We start from the raw sequence: 20,160 nt of genomic DNA, 5'->3' as shown, positions 1-20,160 counted from the left end.
TGACCAAGTGCCTCCAAGTTTTCTGCTATCTGCTCCTCTAAAACAGAAACTAAGACACTACTTTCTGTTCTACCACACTCCCTCTCCATTTCTTCTCAATAGGATACTTAGTTGTTTCCTTGACAGAGAAATAACCTGGAAATATGTGAGTTTGGTGACTAGCAGAAAATGAAATTGCCTGTTTTTATCTCTATATAATGTAAATACACACACCTACAATGTAGGTTTTTATGGTTCTTGGTTTCCTTCTAATATGATATAGTTATTGATGATAACGAAAGCTAGCATTTACACATGCTTTAGGCACTTTAAGATTTGCAAAGTGCTTTATGAATATTATCTCATTTGATCCTCACACCACGCCTGGGAGGTAGTTGCCACTATTATCCCTATATTACAGATGAGGAAACTGAGGCAGACAGTTCAGGGTCACATAGCTAGTAAGTATCTGAGGCTGGATTTGAATTCAAGCCTTCCTGATTTTAAGTCCAGAGGTCTATCTAGTATACCACTAATGTTTCTCTTATTTGTTCTTTATTTTATTATAGTATTGGAATCTTCTTACTCCTTGGTTGGCTGAGAGCTGGTAAGTCTATAACATTTTCACTGGGATCTATAGACACATAGTGATAAAAAAAAAAAACATTACCCAGATCTTCACACTTTTCAATAGTAAAATCTAAAACCATTTCATTTAAGCTAAATAGCCCCTACTCTACCTTTTCTATCTTTCCATGCAAAAAAATAAAATAAAAGTCACAATTGCAGCCTAGGCTCAGCTATTTCCTAAAGGCAAAAACACTCATGCTTTCTTAGATTTTGTAATTCTTACATAGATAGAACCCATCTCTACCACAGCAAATATGCCCCTCCCAATCCATTTATTCATTTGAAGCCTCATTCTGAAATTCTGAATCATTGACCTATAGCTTCTCTTGCTGCCTTTGCCATGGCTACATGTTCTGTTCCAGGCCTGATCAGCCTGCTTGTTTTTAACAACCAGTAGTTTCCAAAAAGTGCTAAAAAAAAATAGCCCCTTAATAGTCAAAGCCAACTTTATATCATTCTCTTCTTGGATAATAAGGGAGGGTTATAAAAGTCCTGTTTCTTTGTAGTCCAGTTCAATTAACCTACAGTTGTTACATTTACATCATTTTAAACTTCTGTGCCAAGCAAACAGGAAAAAAATTACCCATAACCTATATGATAATACTTGATATTTCATGACTCATTACTATCATATTATTGTGTCCCTAAGAAATTACATATATTAAATGTGTGATCTTAGAAGTTTTGCTGCAATCTTGTATGATTTTGTCCTGATGATTTTGTTTTGGGACCAAAATGTTTTCCAGTGAAACAGATCTCCAGTTTTGTAATAATTAATGTAATTGATTTTGTAATTAGGGATAAAGAAAGGTTCAATATGGAAAAAAAATGTTAGTTTCAGAGAAATTTTTCAGAACATTCCAACTCCACAAATTGAGTCACACCACACTGTAGTTATAGGTCTTTACTCAGGAAGTGACTTAATGAATATAGGTGGGATCACATGTATTCTGAGTCAATAGCTTCCTTTGGTTTATCCTAATCATTTCTTTTTGTAAGATTAAATTCATTTAAATCAAATTCAGTATATGATCATGGGCAATTGACCACAAGGAGGGGGAAACTTCTAACCGAGAATTTTAAAATATTTTCCATTTTCTTTTTTTTTTTTTTTTTTGGTAGCTGAAGTAACAATTGACCCACTGTTCTTGGACACAGAGTCAAGTAATGTTGCTGAGTAATATTTAAAAGATTTGTTACACATCTATGCAGTTTTTCACTGCATAGTAATGTACACATAAGACCCTATTAATTTTTTTCCCTATAGAACTATATACTGAGCTCCATATAGGTCTAACCCAAAGCCCAGGGTGGACTGTCTCTATGCTTATTATGAAATAGGTAGTGGTAGTTCTAGCTACACTGTTCTGTGCCCTCTTCCCACCGCAATGGTGTTCCATCTACCCTACCTTCTCGTACTCAGTATTTTCCAAATCTTCCCTGTAAAAACTGGTTCATAAATCCTTCTTTCACACTGTTATAAATTATTGAGAACCACTTGAAGTAACATCCCTCAGCAAAGTCTTGAGCTAAAAAAAGTAAATCTGGGGCAGCTAGGTAGTGTAGTGGATAGGGCACCAGCCCTGGATTCAGGAGGACCTGAGTTCAAATCCAGATTCAGACACTTGACACTTACTAGCTGTGTGGCCCTGGGCAAGTCACTTAACCCCAACTGTCTCACCAAAAAAATAAAATAAAATAAAATTAAAAATTTTAAAAATTTAAAAAGTAAATCTGTTAGACCTCAGGTGGCAGCTAAAAGAGGATATGATGAATTATGGTACCTTCCCAGGATCCCTGACATACAAAAAAATAAAAATAGGAGTGATCTAGCCTCACCCTTTAAAGACCAATGAAACATGTATCTCCATGTAAAATTTTCCAGCAGAACTTCTTAACTCCTCAGGAGTAAAAGGCATTTCATTTTATCAATAAAATAATACATGGGCAACTATGTGGTTCAGTGGATAGAGCACTGGCCCTGGAGTCAAGGACCTGAGTTCAAATCTCACCTCAGACACTTACTAGCTGTATGACCCTGGGCAAGTCACTTAACTCCAATTGCCTTAAATATCCAAGGCCATCTCTAGTCATCCAGATATATATCTTGCCAATGGCCCCAGATGGCTCTGGAGGAGAGAGTGAGGTTGGTGGCTTCACACAGCCCTCCCTCACTTAAATCCAATTTACTGCAAGTCATGACATGATCCCAATGTCATGGTCCTCTTTGAGAACAAAGAACACAACAACAAAATAATACATACCTTCCCCTCCTCATGGTGTCACTGTGATAGAACTATCAAGCATAGTATAGAAAAAGATGCAATTCCACTGGTGACTTTTTTTTTGCGGGGCAATGAGGGTTAAGTGACTTGCCCAGGGTCACACAGCTGCTTAGTGTCAAGTGTCTGAGGCCGGATTTGAACTCAGGTCCTCCTAAAACCAGGGCCAGTGCTCTATCCACTGCACCACCTAGCTGCCCCCGACTTCTTTTTTTTTTTATATTTTTTTTCCTTTGGGGGGGGGCAGTGAGGGTTAAGTGACTTTCCCAGGGTCACACAGCTAGTAAGTGTCAAGTGTCTTCAAGGCCAGTGCTTTATCCACTGCACCATCTAGCTGCACCCCCACACACACACTGGTGACTTCTTAAAGAGTCACATAAATGAAGCAAGTAGTAGACCTAGATGAGATTTTCCATTTTGTCCTTGCTGTATACTCTGAGGAGACCTATGAAATATAGAAAGAATCACTCTCATAGAGGTGAGATATTGAAAAAAAACAATTATAGGCCTTTTTTATATGTTTCCTGATAGCTCTTAATTAGCTCCTTGCATGAGAACCCCAAGAAGATATATTATAGATTAGTTGATGGATTTAGAAGTGAGAAAATAAACTCAGGAGACAGTGAAGGAAACCGAAAACCTTGTAGAAATGGGCTCTTTCCTAGACTATATTAATATATTTTGAACAATATTCTATCCATGAGTTATTTCAGAAGCCAAAAAATATTGTATATTATTATTCTGTATGAAAATGGGCAACATTAGAAAGCTATTGGATCAAATGAGAAGATATACAAAACAGTACAATGACACATAGTAGGCACTTCAGAAATGCTTATTTTCCCTTCTCCATTGTACTTTTAAATATTATTTGCACAGTCTTTTCAATGCCAGCATTTTTTTTTTAATTTTTAACATGTAAAGAAATAGTTACTGTCATGATTTCTAAATCTGGCCTGGTTTATGAAATATTTCTAATTTTCTCAAGGCACAAAAAGGAGAAATTTTACAAAGTTAAAGTTAAGGCACACACACACATAGGAACAAAAATCATGCTTTTACAATGGTAACCCAGTATTTGCTTAGGTTCCTTATTAAGAGGAGGTTGAGAATCTTTCTAATTCTTTAAGTCTTATGCAACAAAGTTCATCATATTTTGCCCCCAGAGAGATCCTTCTGAGGCTTACTCTTATGTATGCTAAACAAGGTTGACTAGTACGAGACCACAAAATACTACAATGTCAGTGAGTGAACCCAGAGGAATTGGAAATTACTAGGGTGTTAATGTAGTTGATTAAACACATGTATTCATAATTCATTGCAATGGAGAACACAATAAGCACCAAGTTGAGCATAAGTGATCGCTAGGTCTACTATCATTTGTTTTTACAAATAAAAATTTATCCCCTCCACCCCTTTGCAGTGTCATGAAGAACAGATAGTCCTTTATATTTGAACAATCCTTTGTTGTTGTTCAGTCATTTTTTAGTCTTGTCTAACTCTTCATGACCTCATTTGGGGCTTTCTTAGAAAAGATACTGGAGTGGTTTGCCACTTCCTTCTCCAACTCATTTTATAGATGAGGAAACTGAGGCAAACAGGGTTAAGTGATTTGCCCAGGATCATACAGCTAGTAAGTATCTGAGCTTGGATTTGAACTCATGAAGATTTCTTCCTGATCCTAAGCCCAGTGCTCTATCTACTGTGCCACCCAGCTACCCGCATAATCCTTTGCCTCTCTTCAAACTTGTCAGTTCTTGACATTTAAAGTCTATATCCCTCTCGTGGCTAGTGGAAATAATGTTGGGCAAGAAGTCAGGTCTCTACCTCTTCCACTGGTTAGCTTTATGACCTTGATCATAGGAATTCAACTCCCTGGAGCTCTTCAAAATTAGGAGAGGGAGAGATTAGGCCAGATTGATCCCTAAGGCCCCTTCCAGATCCAACTTTATATTGAACAATTCTACTCCCTTTCTCATTCCCTCAACATTTTCCTTGGTGATATTAACTTAGAAAGTGTTTTTCTGAGATTGTTAAATTATCTAGTGCTTCTATGTAAATAAGTTGATAACTCTTATTTGATTATAAAAGCTATTGTTACTTAGGGAAAGGAGGATATAAGCATCCTGTCTTCCATTAAGTATAAATGTATTGTGGTCACAGACATTATTTGTAAAATCATATTTGCAAATACATTTACAAAGGAGATAAACAACTTAAAGGGCTAAGAGAAAAATTTCATAAATTAATTTCACACTCTTTTGTCTTTGCAGCTATAATGGAAGAAGTACACGGTATAGTAGGCGGTGATGTTGACCTAAGCTGCATTAGTCCTGAGGAAAAACATTTTAATTTAGATAAAATACTTGTTTATTGGCAAACAAAACATCCACCATTAGTATCTCTAAAGGCATATATTCCTGGAGATGATACTTCCCAATATGTTAATGCTAAGTATCAGAACAGGACATCACTGAGTCTTGAAAAAATGGAAAGAGGCGATTTTACTCTGCATTTGTCTAACATCACCACAGGAGATGAACAGGAGTATGAATGCCATGTCCTAGACAAATCTAATACTGAGCGTCTTTTCGCATCTACGGTCCATCTCCATGTAGCAGGTAAGGATTCTGGAAAAAGAGAAATTTGATTCTTATCTATTGTAATGCTTTGGGAAACTATTTTAATCCTATATGGATCCATACTTTTATTTAAAGAATAGGGAAGCAATGAGACCCAATGGATAGTACTTTTTGACTGTAGTCAGAAAGATTCAAGTTCATATTTCACTTCTGACACTTATTAGTTGTGTAACTGTGGGCAAGTCTCTTTTGGTGGAAGGAGTCCCCCCACACACAAGAAATCAAAGATCCTTTCCTTTATTATGTAATGCATTATTAATATATTTAAACTCTTAGTAGATTTTGTGAGTGATTATACCACCCCCCAAAAAAGTCATCAACTGGTAGTCAACTTTCTAGCAATGAACTATCACTACTATCTACTGTTTCCCTAGTCTCCCATCCAGAGGAAAAATTTAATTTCTACAAATGTCCAGGATTTCATTTAACTTGGCAGAAAAGAGATTGCTTGAAAAAATGTTGGAAATAGACCCAAATATATTATTAATTTTTTTCCAGTTTAATTTTTCTTTTCCCTAGACTATCTCTAATAGATCAAGTGTTACAGGAAAAACCAGAACCTTGTTATTCTTTTCCATCCACTCAATTAGAATTCATAGAATCATAGATTTTGTAGTAGGAATCACAACAGAGGTCATCTAAATCTAATCCCCTCATTTTATAGAGGAGAAAAATGAGACCCATAAAGACTAAATAGCTTACTCATGATCATCAAGTCAGTCTGTCAATAAACATTTATTAAGCACCTACTATGTGGTAACACTGTGGTAAATACTGAGGATACAAAAAGAAGCAAAAGACAGTGCCTGCCCTCAAAAAATTCATAATTTAACAGGCAAACACATGTGTAAAAATAAGCTATATATGTAGGAAATAATTAAGAAAGGGAAAGCACTAGAATTAAAACAAGTTAGGAAAGTATTTGTGTAGAATATATATATATGTATATATATATACACATATATATTATATTATATTGTATTGTATTGTATTGTATTGTATTGTATTGTATTGTATTGTATTGTATTATATTATATTATATTATATTATATTATATTATATTATATTATATTATATTATATTATATTATATTATATTATATTATATTATATTATATTATAGCTGGAACTTAATGAAAGCCAGTATGTGATAATAAGGAGAAAAATCATTCCAGGCATGATACAATAAAAAGCTGTGATTATGTCCAACAAGCAATGCTTAACACACACACATACACACACACACACACACACACATCAACCCTCCGCATTTTTCTCTTAGTATTTATTAATACTATTTAGAAACAAAGATTATTTGTATCAATTTATTTTGCCTCTTGCTCTTTTACTGAAACTATTAAAAATCTGTTTCTTTGCTGATTCTCTGAAATTTTCTAAGTAGACCATTATATCATTTGCAGAAGGGGACGATCTTGTCTCTTCTTTACCATTTTCCTTCATAGTTAGATATGTGATCAATTTTCAATATTAGATGAGGAAATCAGTAAACATGAAGGATGTCACTGAAAAAATACCTTCATTAAAGAAACACTTCTGTAGTATTTAGTGCCTAGGGAAAGCACAAGGTTCTGGGAGAGAGAGGAGTCTCCTCTTGCTCGGCACTTCCAGATTTTCTTTCAGGCTTACCAGTACCCTGAATGAAGGTTACTCTCTTCTTTGTTCAGTCATTTCACTTGTATCCCACTCTCTATATCCCCATTTGGGGTTTTCTTGGCAGAGATATTGGAGCTCATTTTACAGATGAGGAAACTCAGACAAATAGGGTTAAATGACTTGCCCAGGGTCACATAGTAAGTATCTAAAGCTGTATTTGAAGTTAGGAAGATGAGTGTTCCTGACTCCAGGCCCAGCACATTGCCACCTAACTACCCTTTTGTGCTGACATCTCATCCCTAGGTCATAATTAGTGTTACCCATAGCCCAACAACCTGGGAAGCTTCCCTTCCTTGCAACAATATTTAGCACACACACAAAATCAACCTGCTCTCTATTAATTTTTAGAAACTTTGGTTGAATCTCTAATGTGATTATTTTTGTTCCTTTTCTAGCAAACTATAGTGTTCCAAAAGTAACTGAGGAGACCAACAATGAGGAAGTGACTTTTACCTGCACTTCCTACAATGGCTTTCCAAAGCCAAAGGTTTACTGGGTAAACAAAACAGATAATAGTTTACTTAATCAAAGCCTACAAAATGATACCTTCACCACCAATGAGAAAGGCTTATTCAATGTCTCCAGTGTGCTGAAGATTGCATGGACTCCTAATATTAGTATTGAATGCTGTATAGAAAATGTGAACCTACAGCAAAACTTAACAGTTCAGTCAAGTAAGTTATTCGTTGGTCAAATGGGAAAGGTGTTCATTTGTTTTTCACTAATCAAACTGCACCCCAAAAATAATAGAGGAAAAGTATTTGAGTATAAGCAGAATGAACTCTTGGAACAAAGGAAAAGTAATTTTGGAGCAAAGGAAAACTTGGCATCTGTAGGTGGTGGTTTCCCCTCACTGGCAGCCTTCAAGTGAGGGATGGAAGGTGGATGGGGAGTAAGGATCTATTAAACACTGTGCCAGATTGGGGAAGTTAGGTGGTTCAGTAGATAGAGCATTGGCCCTGGAGTTGGGAGGACCTGAGTTCAAATCTCACCTCAGACGCTTACTAGCTATGTGACCCTGGGCAAGTTACTTAACCCCAATTGCCTTAAACATCCGGGGCCATCTCCAGTTTTCTTGATGTATATCTTGCCACTGGAACCAGGTGGCTCTGGAGGAGTGAGGTTGGTGGCTTCACACAGCCCTCCCTCACTTAAATCCAATTCACTGCAAATCATGACATGACCCCAGTGCCATGCTCCTTTTTGAGAATGAAGGACAAACAACAATGTGCCAGGTACTGTGCTAAGCACTTTTACAAATATTACCTTATTTGATCTTCACAACAACTCTGTGAGGTAGGTGCTATTATGATCTTCATTTACCTTTGAGGACACTGAGGCAGACAGAGATTATATAACTTGTCCAGGGCCACACAGCTAGTAAATGTACCTCAAAGCTTTACCCTGGGCCCTCTTCTCTGTACCCTATCATTTAACTACTTCAGAAGCCTACAAATTAGTATCCATTTCTCCATTGTTTCGTATGTATTTTAAAATTTTATTTTAGGCATGTTCATTTCCTTTCCTACAAATAAAATGTAAGTTCCTTGAGGCTAGGGAGATTTTGAGCTCTAGTCTAGATTTATTGCTGTCCAAGAATATCTTTCATTTGCAACTTTGTCACTATAAAATTAAGTGTGCCATACAACATTGTTTCGCCTACAGTTATATTTTCAGGGACTTGGCTAATGTGTTAGGTGAGGGATTGCTGTACATTTATAAATGGAGGTCAACCTTGTTTTCTGTGTTCCACTTTTCCTATGGTATGCACCTTTGTATGTATACCTCAGATCTTAATGTTTTGTGCCTTCTAGACTAAAATACCCCATCTCAAATTGTAAGCAATGATAAGAAAATTTGGAAATGAAGAAAGCAGTGAAATCTAGAAAGTTAGTTTTCTTAGAGTAGAACAAGCTTTCAGATACTTATAATTTTCAAAAGTAAAGGTTAATGATGATAATGAAATACTTTTAAATAAAGATGACTAATAAACATTTCCCTCTTCACTTCTAAATCTCAGGCTTTGTCCCTTCTCCAGATGGACAAATAGACCGTTGGACAATCACCACCACCCCAAATTCATCTACACCACCTGAGAAAACACCAAATATTGCCTTCTTTGTTACATCTGGTATTATACTTGTGATTCTTCTGGGGGTTGCAATTTGGAGTAAAAGGCTGTGTACAAGGAGACATCACTATGGAGATTACACAGGTGATTTTTTTAAAAAAAAAGCTCTTCTTTTTAATGCTTTAAGTTTTCTTCACAAGAGTCAAACAGGTTATAAAATATTCACTCCATATTTATTTCTTTAAAAAATAAAACTGAATTTCATATTCATGAACAGTAACAGTTTGTCAATACAGATAACATTGTATGTGTGTTTTGTTTTTAAGAAAGTTGAGGTGCTGTTTGTAATCTAAACATCTCTTAAATTGCTTCCTTTATTCCAACAAGTCATCCCCATCAAAATCACATACTATAGCTCAGTACCCTAGAGATGGACATCCAGAATTGTAATTTCTAGATGGAGTTGAGAAGTAATATGAATTTATAAAACAGAACATAATGGAATCCATTTCAGAATAACAAAATGACTGAATACATCACATATCTAAAAAATTACACCCCTATCAAAAGCAGGTTAATAATAATAATAGGCGTACCATACAGAAGAAACTTGGGAATCTTTATTTGTAAGAACACAAAATACAGATTTCTATATAATTTTACCTTGATTAAGCAAGTCCAGCTTTAGGTAGCTTATAGTGTTGGGGAAAATCAATTATACAGTTTGAGTTACAATGGTCAATAGCATTTATCACCTCCTAACATTTTTTAAAAAGCCAAGAAGCAGAGTTCTAAGAAAATGGAAGCTCTGTTTGACCTTTGGGGAAAGGGGTGTGATTCTAGCTTGCCTAATTGCAAGGAAAGGAATTATCTATTGTGAACTTTGGGAGTGAATAGGACTAATTATTCTAGGTTTTTTGAGGTGATAGTAACATTCATGCTTACTACTTGTATTTTATCATTTGTCCTGTGAGGAAAGGGAGAAGGTATTAAAAACCAAGCGATTACATATTAAGACAAATAGAATAACCAACAGTGCAACATGTCTCTTGGAGTCTTCTCGATTGTGAATGTGAACCTAGAATTGTGGAATGACTCAAGAAGGAAAATTCCAAATGACAGGGGAAATATTCTGGAGCAGTCAGCTAGCATTTATTAAGTACCTACTATGTGTCAGGTATTGTACTAAACACTGGGGATATGAGGAAAAGCAAAAGAAAGTGCCTGCTCTCAAGAATCTCAGAGTCTAATGGAGGAAAAGAGCAGAAGATACATACCATTCTCATCTGAGACCACAAGGGAGCTTGACACACATAGCAAGAATCAGGATGGAATAGACTAGACCTCTGTGGAATTTTAGTTAAGGTTTAGGTTGAAAAACAAATGCCATTCAGTCTAGAACTAAAGATATTTCTTTTACATGAACTTCCAAATACCTTAGCCTCATATTATTTCTAAGTTTGTTGTTCTAAATATTTTACTTGCCCTTGCAATGGCTTTGATTCCTTATAAATAACCCCTAGAAATATTTTTCCCCTGTGGCCTGCCATGTGTGGAGACAATGGTAGAAAGTAAAGAAGAAAGGAGCTTGGGCCAATTGCCAGGGTATGGTGGTAACACCAGAACAAGGGGGCGGGTGATAAAGAATTTAGAATGGCAAATCTCTGAACCCAAGAGGGAAGAAACTAGCTGAGAGCCAACAAGGTCCAGGAAGCACTTACATTGAATTTCAGTGATCAGAGATGTCTAGGGAGACAGCAAACCTAAAAGCCATAGGGACTATGAAAAAGCCCAGAATTGGCTACAAGTGGAAGACTCTTAGCACTTCCAGTTCAGCTAAGCCTAAGGCCCAGGGCTGGCTCTTTTTAAAGGCTTCAGAGACTCTACAGAGAATGAAGAAAAGTTCTTAAATGTATTCTTGTGACTTTGGGATGAAATACAATGTTGTTTTCCCCAAAGATTAAAAGTTTATTTCTACCTTTAGTTCATATCTATGAAACAGGGACTTTCCTCTTCTTCCGTGATGAATTCTGAGTATTCCAACAATTATTTTCAAATTCTACAGACTCTTCCATAATAGTGATTGATAATAGTTAACAGTATATTATATGTACACTCCATTTATACATAGAATTATTTGTAATTAAAAATTTATAATTTTTAAGCATCCATTCCCTTAAAATTAGCGATTTCTTTTTCATATTAAGAATGAAATAGCAGAACTTGGCGGCGGTGGCGGCCTCGGCCTCCGCGGCGGGTTTCGCTCGACCGCCCCTCCCTCGCCCCGGGCCCGGGCCCGGCGGTGCCGCCGCGGCCATGGAGAGTGAGGAGGGCGCGCAGCAGCCGCCGCGCAGGCGGGGAGAGGCCCCAGGCGGTTCCGGCTCGGACCCGCCGTCGTCTGCGCGGCCCGGCTCGAGCTCGGCGTCCGCCTCGCTGCTGTCCCGGCTGCACAGCCTGCAGGGCGACAGCGACGAGGCCGACGAGCTGCGGCAGCGCCGGGGGCGGCGGCGGCGGCGACACCGGCACCGGCCCGAGCCCGCCGACCGGGCCCGGGCCGAGGCCGGCGGCGAAGCGCTGCCGGAGCCGGTGAGGCCGCAGACCCGGCCCACCAGGGCCGAGGAGAAGGCGCCACCGCCTCCCGAGGAGGAAGAGGAGGAGAGCGAGGAGAGGGCAGACCGGAGGGGGAGGGCCTCGTCCCCGGAAGCTGGGGAGACCTCGGGGAGCGCCAGAATTAAAGAAGGAGAAAATTCAGAAAAAGAACATCAGTGGCTTGTATTAGAGGCGAATCTGACACCATGGGAAGAGTGGTTCGTTTGCAAAGAAAAAGAACAACGTGCTCGTCTACAAAACAGAGCCTTGGAGGAACTAAGTCTACAACAAGAAAAAAGAAAAGAAGAGGAAGAGCGTGAAAAAAGAAAAAAATATGCTGAGGAAAAACACAAGGAATGGCTTCAGAAAAAGAATGAACAGGAAAGAAAAGAAAGGGAACGGAAGCTTAATAAAGAAATGGAAGAAAAAGCAGCAAAGGACATAGAGAAAGAGCATTTGCAAGAAAAAGCTAAAGAAAAATATCAAGAATGGTTAAGGAAAAAAATAGCTGAAGAACATGAGAGAAAAAAAAAGGAAAAGGAAAAAGAAAAGCAGCGGCTTGCTGAACAACAGGAAAAAAAAGAAATCTCTGAAAAGAAGTTCAAGGAATGGCTACAAAATGTGAAAAACAAACCTCGTCTCATTCCAAGGAGCTATTGTTATGTCAATGGGAAACTGACAGGTTTCTACAATGGAACTGCCTGCCCACCGCCAAGCTTTTATAATCCAATCCCATGGAAGCCTATTCACATTCCCCCACCCAAGGAATCAAAGACTGTTATTACTGTGAAGAAGAGCAAAAGACCTGTGTCCAGTCAGCCTTACAGGTCCTCATCTTTGGTCTTTCATAAAAACAAGGGCAATCTTTGCCTTGGAACTCTGTGCAGAATACAAAGATAGTATATGTACCAAATAGCCTAAATGCTGAAATACCCACTTTTTAAAAAAAACCTAGAACTATTTTTGTTACTCAGTATTAGCACAATATTTTGTGTGATGATTTACCAGTTATCATTTTTGTATTTGTCAGTAGGAACCTTCAAGTTAATTAAGGGAGATATTTGCACATTTTTATTATTTTTGTAAATGTTTCAAGGTTGTGTGTTTGTAAAATTAGCATCTATGCAATTAAGAAATATATTTGTCATTAACTTGTCTATAACTGTTCTGTAACACCAATAAAATCAAAGATTGTTCCTGTGTTCTTCCACAATGTATATTCTTAGGATTATGTATAGCAATGTAATTAGAATAATAAATCTTGTAATAAATCATTTTAAACTGATTATTCCAGATAACCCTTAGAAGAATCTTTATAGGATGCCATTTTATGGGAATCAGAAAATAGGATTGGTGATTTTACTATTTCCTGCAAAAATTTTTTTTTGAAAAAGCAGACCACCAACCAGCATTTAGTATAATTATGAAAACAGAAAGATAAGAATCCTGAGTTTTGTGAAAAGAGAGAACTCACAGTAGTGAGGGAAGAGTTATTTAGCTTTAGATCCCAGATACTACTTTGGAAAAAACAGTCAGTTGATGGTAATTTATATTTAAACTCTGCTGAAATAATGTTTGTTTCCTAAAATGATGTTGTTTTAAAAAAATTACTCCCCCAAAATCTGTGTCCCAGAATCATGCATTTTTACTGTTTAAAAGGAAGTAAATACAGATCTTTTTTGCAAAGTCTGATATCACTGATCTTATTGATAAATAAATTGAAACCAATGGTAGTACCAAAGGGTCATTAAAAGAAAACACCCACAGTTTTATTAAAATTTAAAAAAAAAAAAAGAATGAAATAGCAAATTCACCTCTGGAGAAAGAACTGATGGAATCTGAATGCAGATCACATTTTCTTGGTTTGCTTGTTGTTAGGTTTTGTTTTTTGTGGGGTTTTTTTGGTCTGTGTTTTCTTTTGCAGTGCAGCTAATATGGAAATATGTTTTACATGACTGCACATATGTATAATCTATAGCAAATTGTCTTCTCAAGGGGGAAGGTGTAAGGGGGTAGAGAATTTGGAGCTCAAATTTTTTTAATGAATGTTAAAAATTGTTTTTACATGTAATTGGAAATTTTAAAATTTAAATAATGAAGTGGCAATCATTATTGGCAAAATAACATTTGAATTTTTAACTCATTGCCATTCTTGGCAATGGTTGGAGAGAAATGGCAAATGAGGGGAAAGTGATCCCAAATCCCAAACATGACATTGATGTACAAAAAGAGTGTTGGCTGTAATGGAAGAAGGAAGTTTTCTATGCATCTTTAGTCTATCTCTATTCTTCTGATATTTCTAAATATAATTTCTGTTTTAACAGGTCCCGAGGGAAATAGACAGATGGCAGAAACTACTGGTAAGAAAATAAGAAACTAAATAGAAACTAGTGTTACTTAGAAAAGTTATTTGTACATTCATTATAAACCATTGCAACAAGACATTTTTTTGGGGGGGGGGGGGCAATGAGGGTTAAGTGACTTGCCTAGAGTCACACAGCTAGTAAGTGAGGCTGGATTTGAACTCAGGTCCTGCTGAATCCAGATCCAGGGCCGGTGCTTTATCTACTGAACCATGTAGCTGCCCCAACAAAGGCATTTTTCAACTTGGAAAATGACTACAGCCTTTGGCTTAACACTGAATGCTGTGGAGATACCCCTTTGAAAGGAAAAATTCCTTTTCAGAAATGTGAAAACCTTCAAGTTAAAAATTAGCTTAATTTAGAATTAAATGAAGTTTAACTATCAATAAAGACCTGAAGAGAAATTATTTTAAGCACTATGGGCTTGATGAAATTCTTTTTTCCCCAGAAGGAATCCTGCATTGGTTCTACCCTTATTCATATCACAAGACAGTAGCAGGACCAATGGAGGCACCACATAAAATATCATTTTCTTTTGGGTGTTGCCTCCAAAGACCTTCCTTCCTGAAAAGAGATTACTGAGACTCTGTAAAGTAGGAATGCCTGATTTTAAAATAATCTAGAACAAAGAAATGGGCTGCTGGGAAGGAGGACTCAAAATCCAGAGCCCCGTGATGAGGGGCACAATGAGGGGAACAATCGTCCCTTCATTCTGCAGAGTAATAGAGAAATGATTGAACTGGAGAATTATATACATTAGATCATGGTTGTAAGGAAAGTGATGTGTACATTTTTAAAGCACCACATAAATATGAATTATTACAAATGCCTTCTCTTTCACAGTTGTAGAAAGGAACTTTCTCCTACATAGAAGAAAGTAAGCTATTGATACCAAGGGATGACACTACCTTCAGCCAGGTAACCCTGGCTGTCAATGCAATTACCAGAATCTTGTATCTTCCCCCACTTCTACAACTGCAAGAGCCAAGGGAGTCAGTCTCAGACAAGGAGAGTTGCTTCCTAAGTTGTGAACCTGAATCCACTCTCCCATAATTACAGTGTGAAAAACACTGATTTGATGTAATTGAAATAATACTGATTAAGTGGCAGCTAGGTGGTGCAGTGGATAAAGCACTGGCCTTGGATTCAGGAGGACCTGAATTCAAATCTGGCCTCAGACACTTGACACTTAACTAGCTGTGTGACCCTGGGCAAGTCACTTAACCCTCATTGGCCCGCAAAAAAAAAAAAAAAGAAAAGAAAAGAAAAGAAAAAAAAGAAAGAATACTGATTACAATACTTAAGGCACATTGTGGGTTACAATTGTTTTAATTTCAGTGAGAAAATTATTTTACTGAGAAAATTCATTTCTAATTTTAAAAAATCCACAAATTACTAAGAAGAAGTTGGAGGTACAGGATGAATATAAAAACCCAAAGAGCAAGTGACCCCCATACTGATTATTTTAAAAGACCAAATGTTTGGCTGCCTTGCAATATGTGCTTTGTTTTCAAAGGCTCTTCATTTGGGATTTGCTTATTAGTGGCCACAGGAGTTTCACGTGTAAGGGTATAATCCATATTGGTTGATTCCTTTTCCTTCTAAAGGCAGACACAAAAACCCTCTATGGTACAGTGTATAATACTAGGATTATTCAGGAAGATGTATCTGAATCCTGCCTCAGAAACTTAACTACCCATGTGATTCGAGTCAAGTTATTCATTTGCTCATATGTAAAATGGAGTTAATAATAGACTCTATTTTTCATGATTGTTATGAGGCTCAAATGAGATAACATGGGTAATATGCTACATAAATACTCACGTCTAAGTATACATTCTATGTTTATAAATATATCTATATCTACCTTATTTTTATTTAAATGAGAGTCTCTATGTATTTCACCTTTTCCCCTTTCCTTTTCTATTCTGATCAAGACTACATTTGAAGGTGAAGCCATCTCCATGGAAAACCAGACACCTGACTGTAAACTACCACGTGACAAAGGCAATTTTGATTAGGAGCTGCTTGACCAAACCTTCTTCTGCTATGGAGGTGAAATGACTTTCTTTCAAATGGGAAGAAAGGGAAGTGGCTGCCTTCTACCTTTCCAATCACCTCCCAAGCAAGATTAATAACCATTTGGAACCCACAACATTGGGAATGTATCCTTTAGGAACTGGAATATTATTGTACTACTGGAGTGTCATGGTGGCCACTCTTGAAAAGTACTGACTGCACTGATCCCAGGCAGAAGGAGAAAGCAGCTAACTCAAGAATATTTTGGAGGCTTAACAGCATTCAACAGTAGAAAAACTCAAGAAGGATTTTCCCCTTTCTAACTGTTAACTAATGACCATGGTAGAGAAGAGGGGTGGTACTGACTGAAGAGCAAAGGCCAGTCTTTGATGGTTTTTTTTAATTCTTTCCTTTCATCCCTCTATTCCGTAAGTGCCTGTCTTCTCACTGGGAGCCCAGACTGCATCTGCTTCAGCTCCAAGAATAACAAAAATATGCAAAACTTGGAATTAAGGCATTTTCGTATGGAGTTTCTGAAATGGGAAAAAGTGACATAAAGGGCAAGGATGTGTAGTTTTAAAAGAATGTGATTGCACTGTACACTTTCAAGGACTGTATAAGAGAGGAGCATACACTGTGTGACCTTGGGAGACAGCTACCCTACTGTGGAAGTGATTCCTTATCTTCTACTCCTTTAGCAACGCCCAATCTCTACACCATACTCTTTGAAGATGCAATAGAGTATAAAATATTGTGAATGCATCTAATCTGCAAGAGAAACTGAGACTGGCAGATTCATCTTTTGAACTGGGCAGGGGGGGAGGGGAGGAAGGGGCTTCTGAGCTACAGTAGGCTAAGTCAGTTGAGGTCCACACTGAGTCCTACAACAATATAGTGAACCCCCAATAACAAGGAGCCACCAGACTGGCTAACAAATGGCAAACAAGCTCAAGGTGGAAATGGAACATATCTAAGCTGGTCAATAGGGCTACATTGAATGGGAATGCGTCTGTGAATAACCCCTGTACTTCCAGTCTGGTGAGTTAGGGAGATCCAAGGGAGAAAACGCAGTGCTTGGGTATAGCAGGGTTTTTTTTGTTTCGTTTTCATTCCCAAGCAGCCAACTTCAATAAAGTCACTTAGCACTATCATCCTAAAAGACTCATTCTTGAGGAAAATATAAAACATAAACAGATAGGACAGAAAAAAAGAGGGTCCAAAAAAAAGAAAAAAGAGGACCATCAGTGGAAATTGGTTTTGTCACATGATTAAAAAGTAAAAGTTCATTTTCTTTCTTCGTTTAAGAGAGATTGAAAAGCTCATCTTTTCTACAACCTTATATGAATACCTTTTTTAGGAAGGCATCCAAATCTTGTTGGTGAAATATGTATAACAACTGTGGCACCTGAGAGGGAGTTTCTCAGCTTTGGAAAAATTGCAAAGGGGACCAAGTTCCTTTCATAGTTGCCTATGTCCCTCTATTTCCCTCCTCCCACCTGCCCAATGTCCAATATAACTTTAAGCAATATGAAATGTCCCAGTGGCCATCCCACCAAGGTCTTCCCTTCACTGAAGTGAACCATATTTCAGAATTATCTGTTCTCCAATCTAATAATCTCCTTCCTTGAGTACCAACTGAATTCAGTGGCAGAAAGTAATTTTATTAAAGTAATTCAAACTGATATGTGAATGATTTCTAGGCTTAACTCTACCAGGGGATAGTTATCACTTTAAAAGATGGTTTGTTGATTTAAATGAAACCCTAATCAGTAGTCTATATTGAGGATATATATGGAGGGGTCATCCTGTGACCTCTTTGCTTTCTCACCTCAGAAATGAAAAGTAAACAGTGTTGAATGAGCAGTCATTTTCACTTTTATAACTCTGAATCAATCAGTAAGTTATCAGTCAAAGCTTTCCAAACGTGCTGTCAGCAGATTTCACAAGTTGCTGTTTTATTTCTTACAGAATGCCACACCTCTTCCCAACCACTTTCTGTGCCCATTTATTCGCATTGTGAAACAGCATGAAAAAGATGAATTCCAAAGAGCCTTTCATATTTGTCCATTTAGAACTCATAGCTCCAAGGGCTGAGATTGAGTTACTGGTCTTTCTGTATTGTGGAGTTCCATATCTTGTGTAATTGGTAGCCCTATTGAAAAGTAGAGACCCGCCAACCAGCTACACTCATATTAGTGTCTTCCACAGGCTCAAAAAGCCATGCCCCTCATTGAAAGGTGTTGGAAAAGATGCCAATTGACACCTTGAGGTACTTTTGGTCTGTGTCAGACTTCTATTCTGCCTTCTATAGAAGGTTATTACACTTTTCTGAAATTTTTGAAGCTTCTATATGTGGTTCCTGCTCTTCTCTAGCCTGAAATGTTTAGATGTTTTAAATATTTGTCTTTATACCATTACAGGGTTGGGGGAGGGAAGTTGGAAGGAGATCTCAATCCCATCTGTCTGTATTTATCCCATTTGGGGAATTAATGTTTCAAAAATTCACAATGTAAAACTGCTTCATCGTAGATAATTTGTCTGGAATTATAAAATTTTAAATTTTATCTTTAAAATGTGTCCTGTCTCGGGGGGAATAACATGTTTATTGCCTATGCTCACATTGACTGGAAAAGAGAAGGTGCTTACATCATACAGATACAGATGTATATATTTTCATTTCATATAATAAGTAAGTTGGTCATTGTGTTAATATTTTCTGATTGAAGAGGAGGGCCAAATAAAGAAGAAAAATAGCTACTGAACCACTTCCCAAACTGAGTCTTTGACAAAAAATACAGTTAGTTTTAGGGATCTCTCCTACTCTCAAAGAAATGGTGGGTGGCAGACCATACATCAGTTTTCATTAATTAGTGAACCTTGGGAAGAGAATGCTGAAGAGTTATTTATGAGCATTATTCAAATGTATGATAGCTTATAACATGGAAGATAGTGACTTCTTTTTCCATATTTCCACCAGAGATATCATCAGATTAAATGGGCCTGTATTATTAAGGATAATACTCATAAAGCATTAAGAATTATTTATTAATAACAACAAGCATTTATTAAAGGCTTACTATGTGTTTGGCACTGTGCTAAGTCCTCAGTATACAAAAAGAGGAAAAGAAACCAGTCCTTTTCATCAAATGAGAGATTATAGAGTCAGCCAAGAAAGGAAGGTTGAAAAGGAAAGACAATCATGACCTTGGGCAAGTCACATAACCTCTATGAGTGAGTGTCCTCTACAAAATGAGGGAATTTTACTAAATGATCCCCCAGGTTCCTTCTAGGTCTAACACCCTAAGTCTATACCATTGCCATCATTAATTCAATCTACAATGCACTCACGCTTTCCACTTGGAGGCTTAAGTACTGTTAAGTACTATTGTCATACATTTTATGATTCAGCCAAACTGACCCAGATTTCATCTCCTCCCTCCATGCCTTTTCTAGGCTATCTCCCATGGCTAGAATGCTCTCTTTCTTGTCTTTCTTACTTGTAATACCTAATTCCTTTTAAGACTAAGTTCAAGAATGTCCTTTCCCAATGTCAGCTCCCTACACTCCAGTTTATTTGTATTTCCTTTGCATATAATTTGCGTATACTTATCTATATAGTGTACTCCTCTGGCAGGGTGTAAGTTCACTGAAATTGTAAGGATTGTTTCATTTTTGTTCTTCAAACATAGCACATTGACTGACACACAAAAGACATTTAATAAATGCTTGTTAAATTGAAGTGAATTGGTCTGGTTTTATAGGTGACAAGCAAACTTCAAAGTCTGCATGATAATTTTTCAAGTATTTTGTATAAGGGATTCTTCTTCAATGATAGGTTGTATTAATCTGCTCTAATATACCTTCCACTCTGATGTTATATGATTCTTCCATGGCCATCCCTGCTAGCAGAAA

At 37.2% G+C, this 20,160-nt stretch overlaps 2 protein-coding genes across 3 annotated transcripts in view; both read left to right on the top strand.

The window, feature by feature from the left end:
* The window catches only part of LOC122750795 (ICOS ligand-like), a 28,379-nt gene extending 9,014 nt beyond the window's left edge, over nucleotides 1-19,365 (top strand). The window contains exons 2-7 of one of the 2 annotated variants that reach the window (XM_043997613.1): nucleotides 549-586; nucleotides 5,165-5,512; nucleotides 7,602-7,880; nucleotides 9,245-9,421; nucleotides 14,191-14,226; nucleotides 16,167-19,365. In XM_043997613.1, coding sequence (XP_043853548.1) covers nucleotides 549-586; nucleotides 5,165-5,512; nucleotides 7,602-7,880; nucleotides 9,245-9,421; nucleotides 14,191-14,226; nucleotides 16,167-16,177 — 889 coding nt within the window. In that variant the 3' untranslated portion in view covers nucleotides 16,178-19,365. Of the gene's footprint in view, nucleotides 1-548; nucleotides 587-5,164; nucleotides 5,513-7,601; nucleotides 7,881-9,226; nucleotides 9,422-14,190; nucleotides 14,227-16,166 lie in introns of both variants that reach the window. The other variant, XM_043997612.1, reaches the window with a different exon arrangement.
* LOC122746061 (coiled-coil domain-containing protein 34-like) lies at nucleotides 11,594-13,628 on the top strand. The gene has a single exon (XM_043991536.1). It carries the CDS (start codon nucleotides 11,594-11,596, stop codon nucleotides 12,764-12,766), a length of 1,173 nt encoding a protein of 390 aa, XP_043847471.1. The 3' UTR covers nucleotides 12,767-13,628.
* Nucleotides 19,366-20,160: the final 795 nt, after the last annotated feature.

Source organism: Dromiciops gliroides, chromosome 3 (genome assembly GCF_019393635.1).
Source record: "Dromiciops gliroides isolate mDroGli1 chromosome 3, mDroGli1.pri, whole genome shotgun sequence".
NCBI classification, from domain to species: Eukaryota; Metazoa; Chordata; class Mammalia; order Microbiotheria; family Microbiotheriidae; genus Dromiciops; species Dromiciops gliroides.
This window is presented reverse-complemented; position numbering and strand designations above follow the sequence as displayed.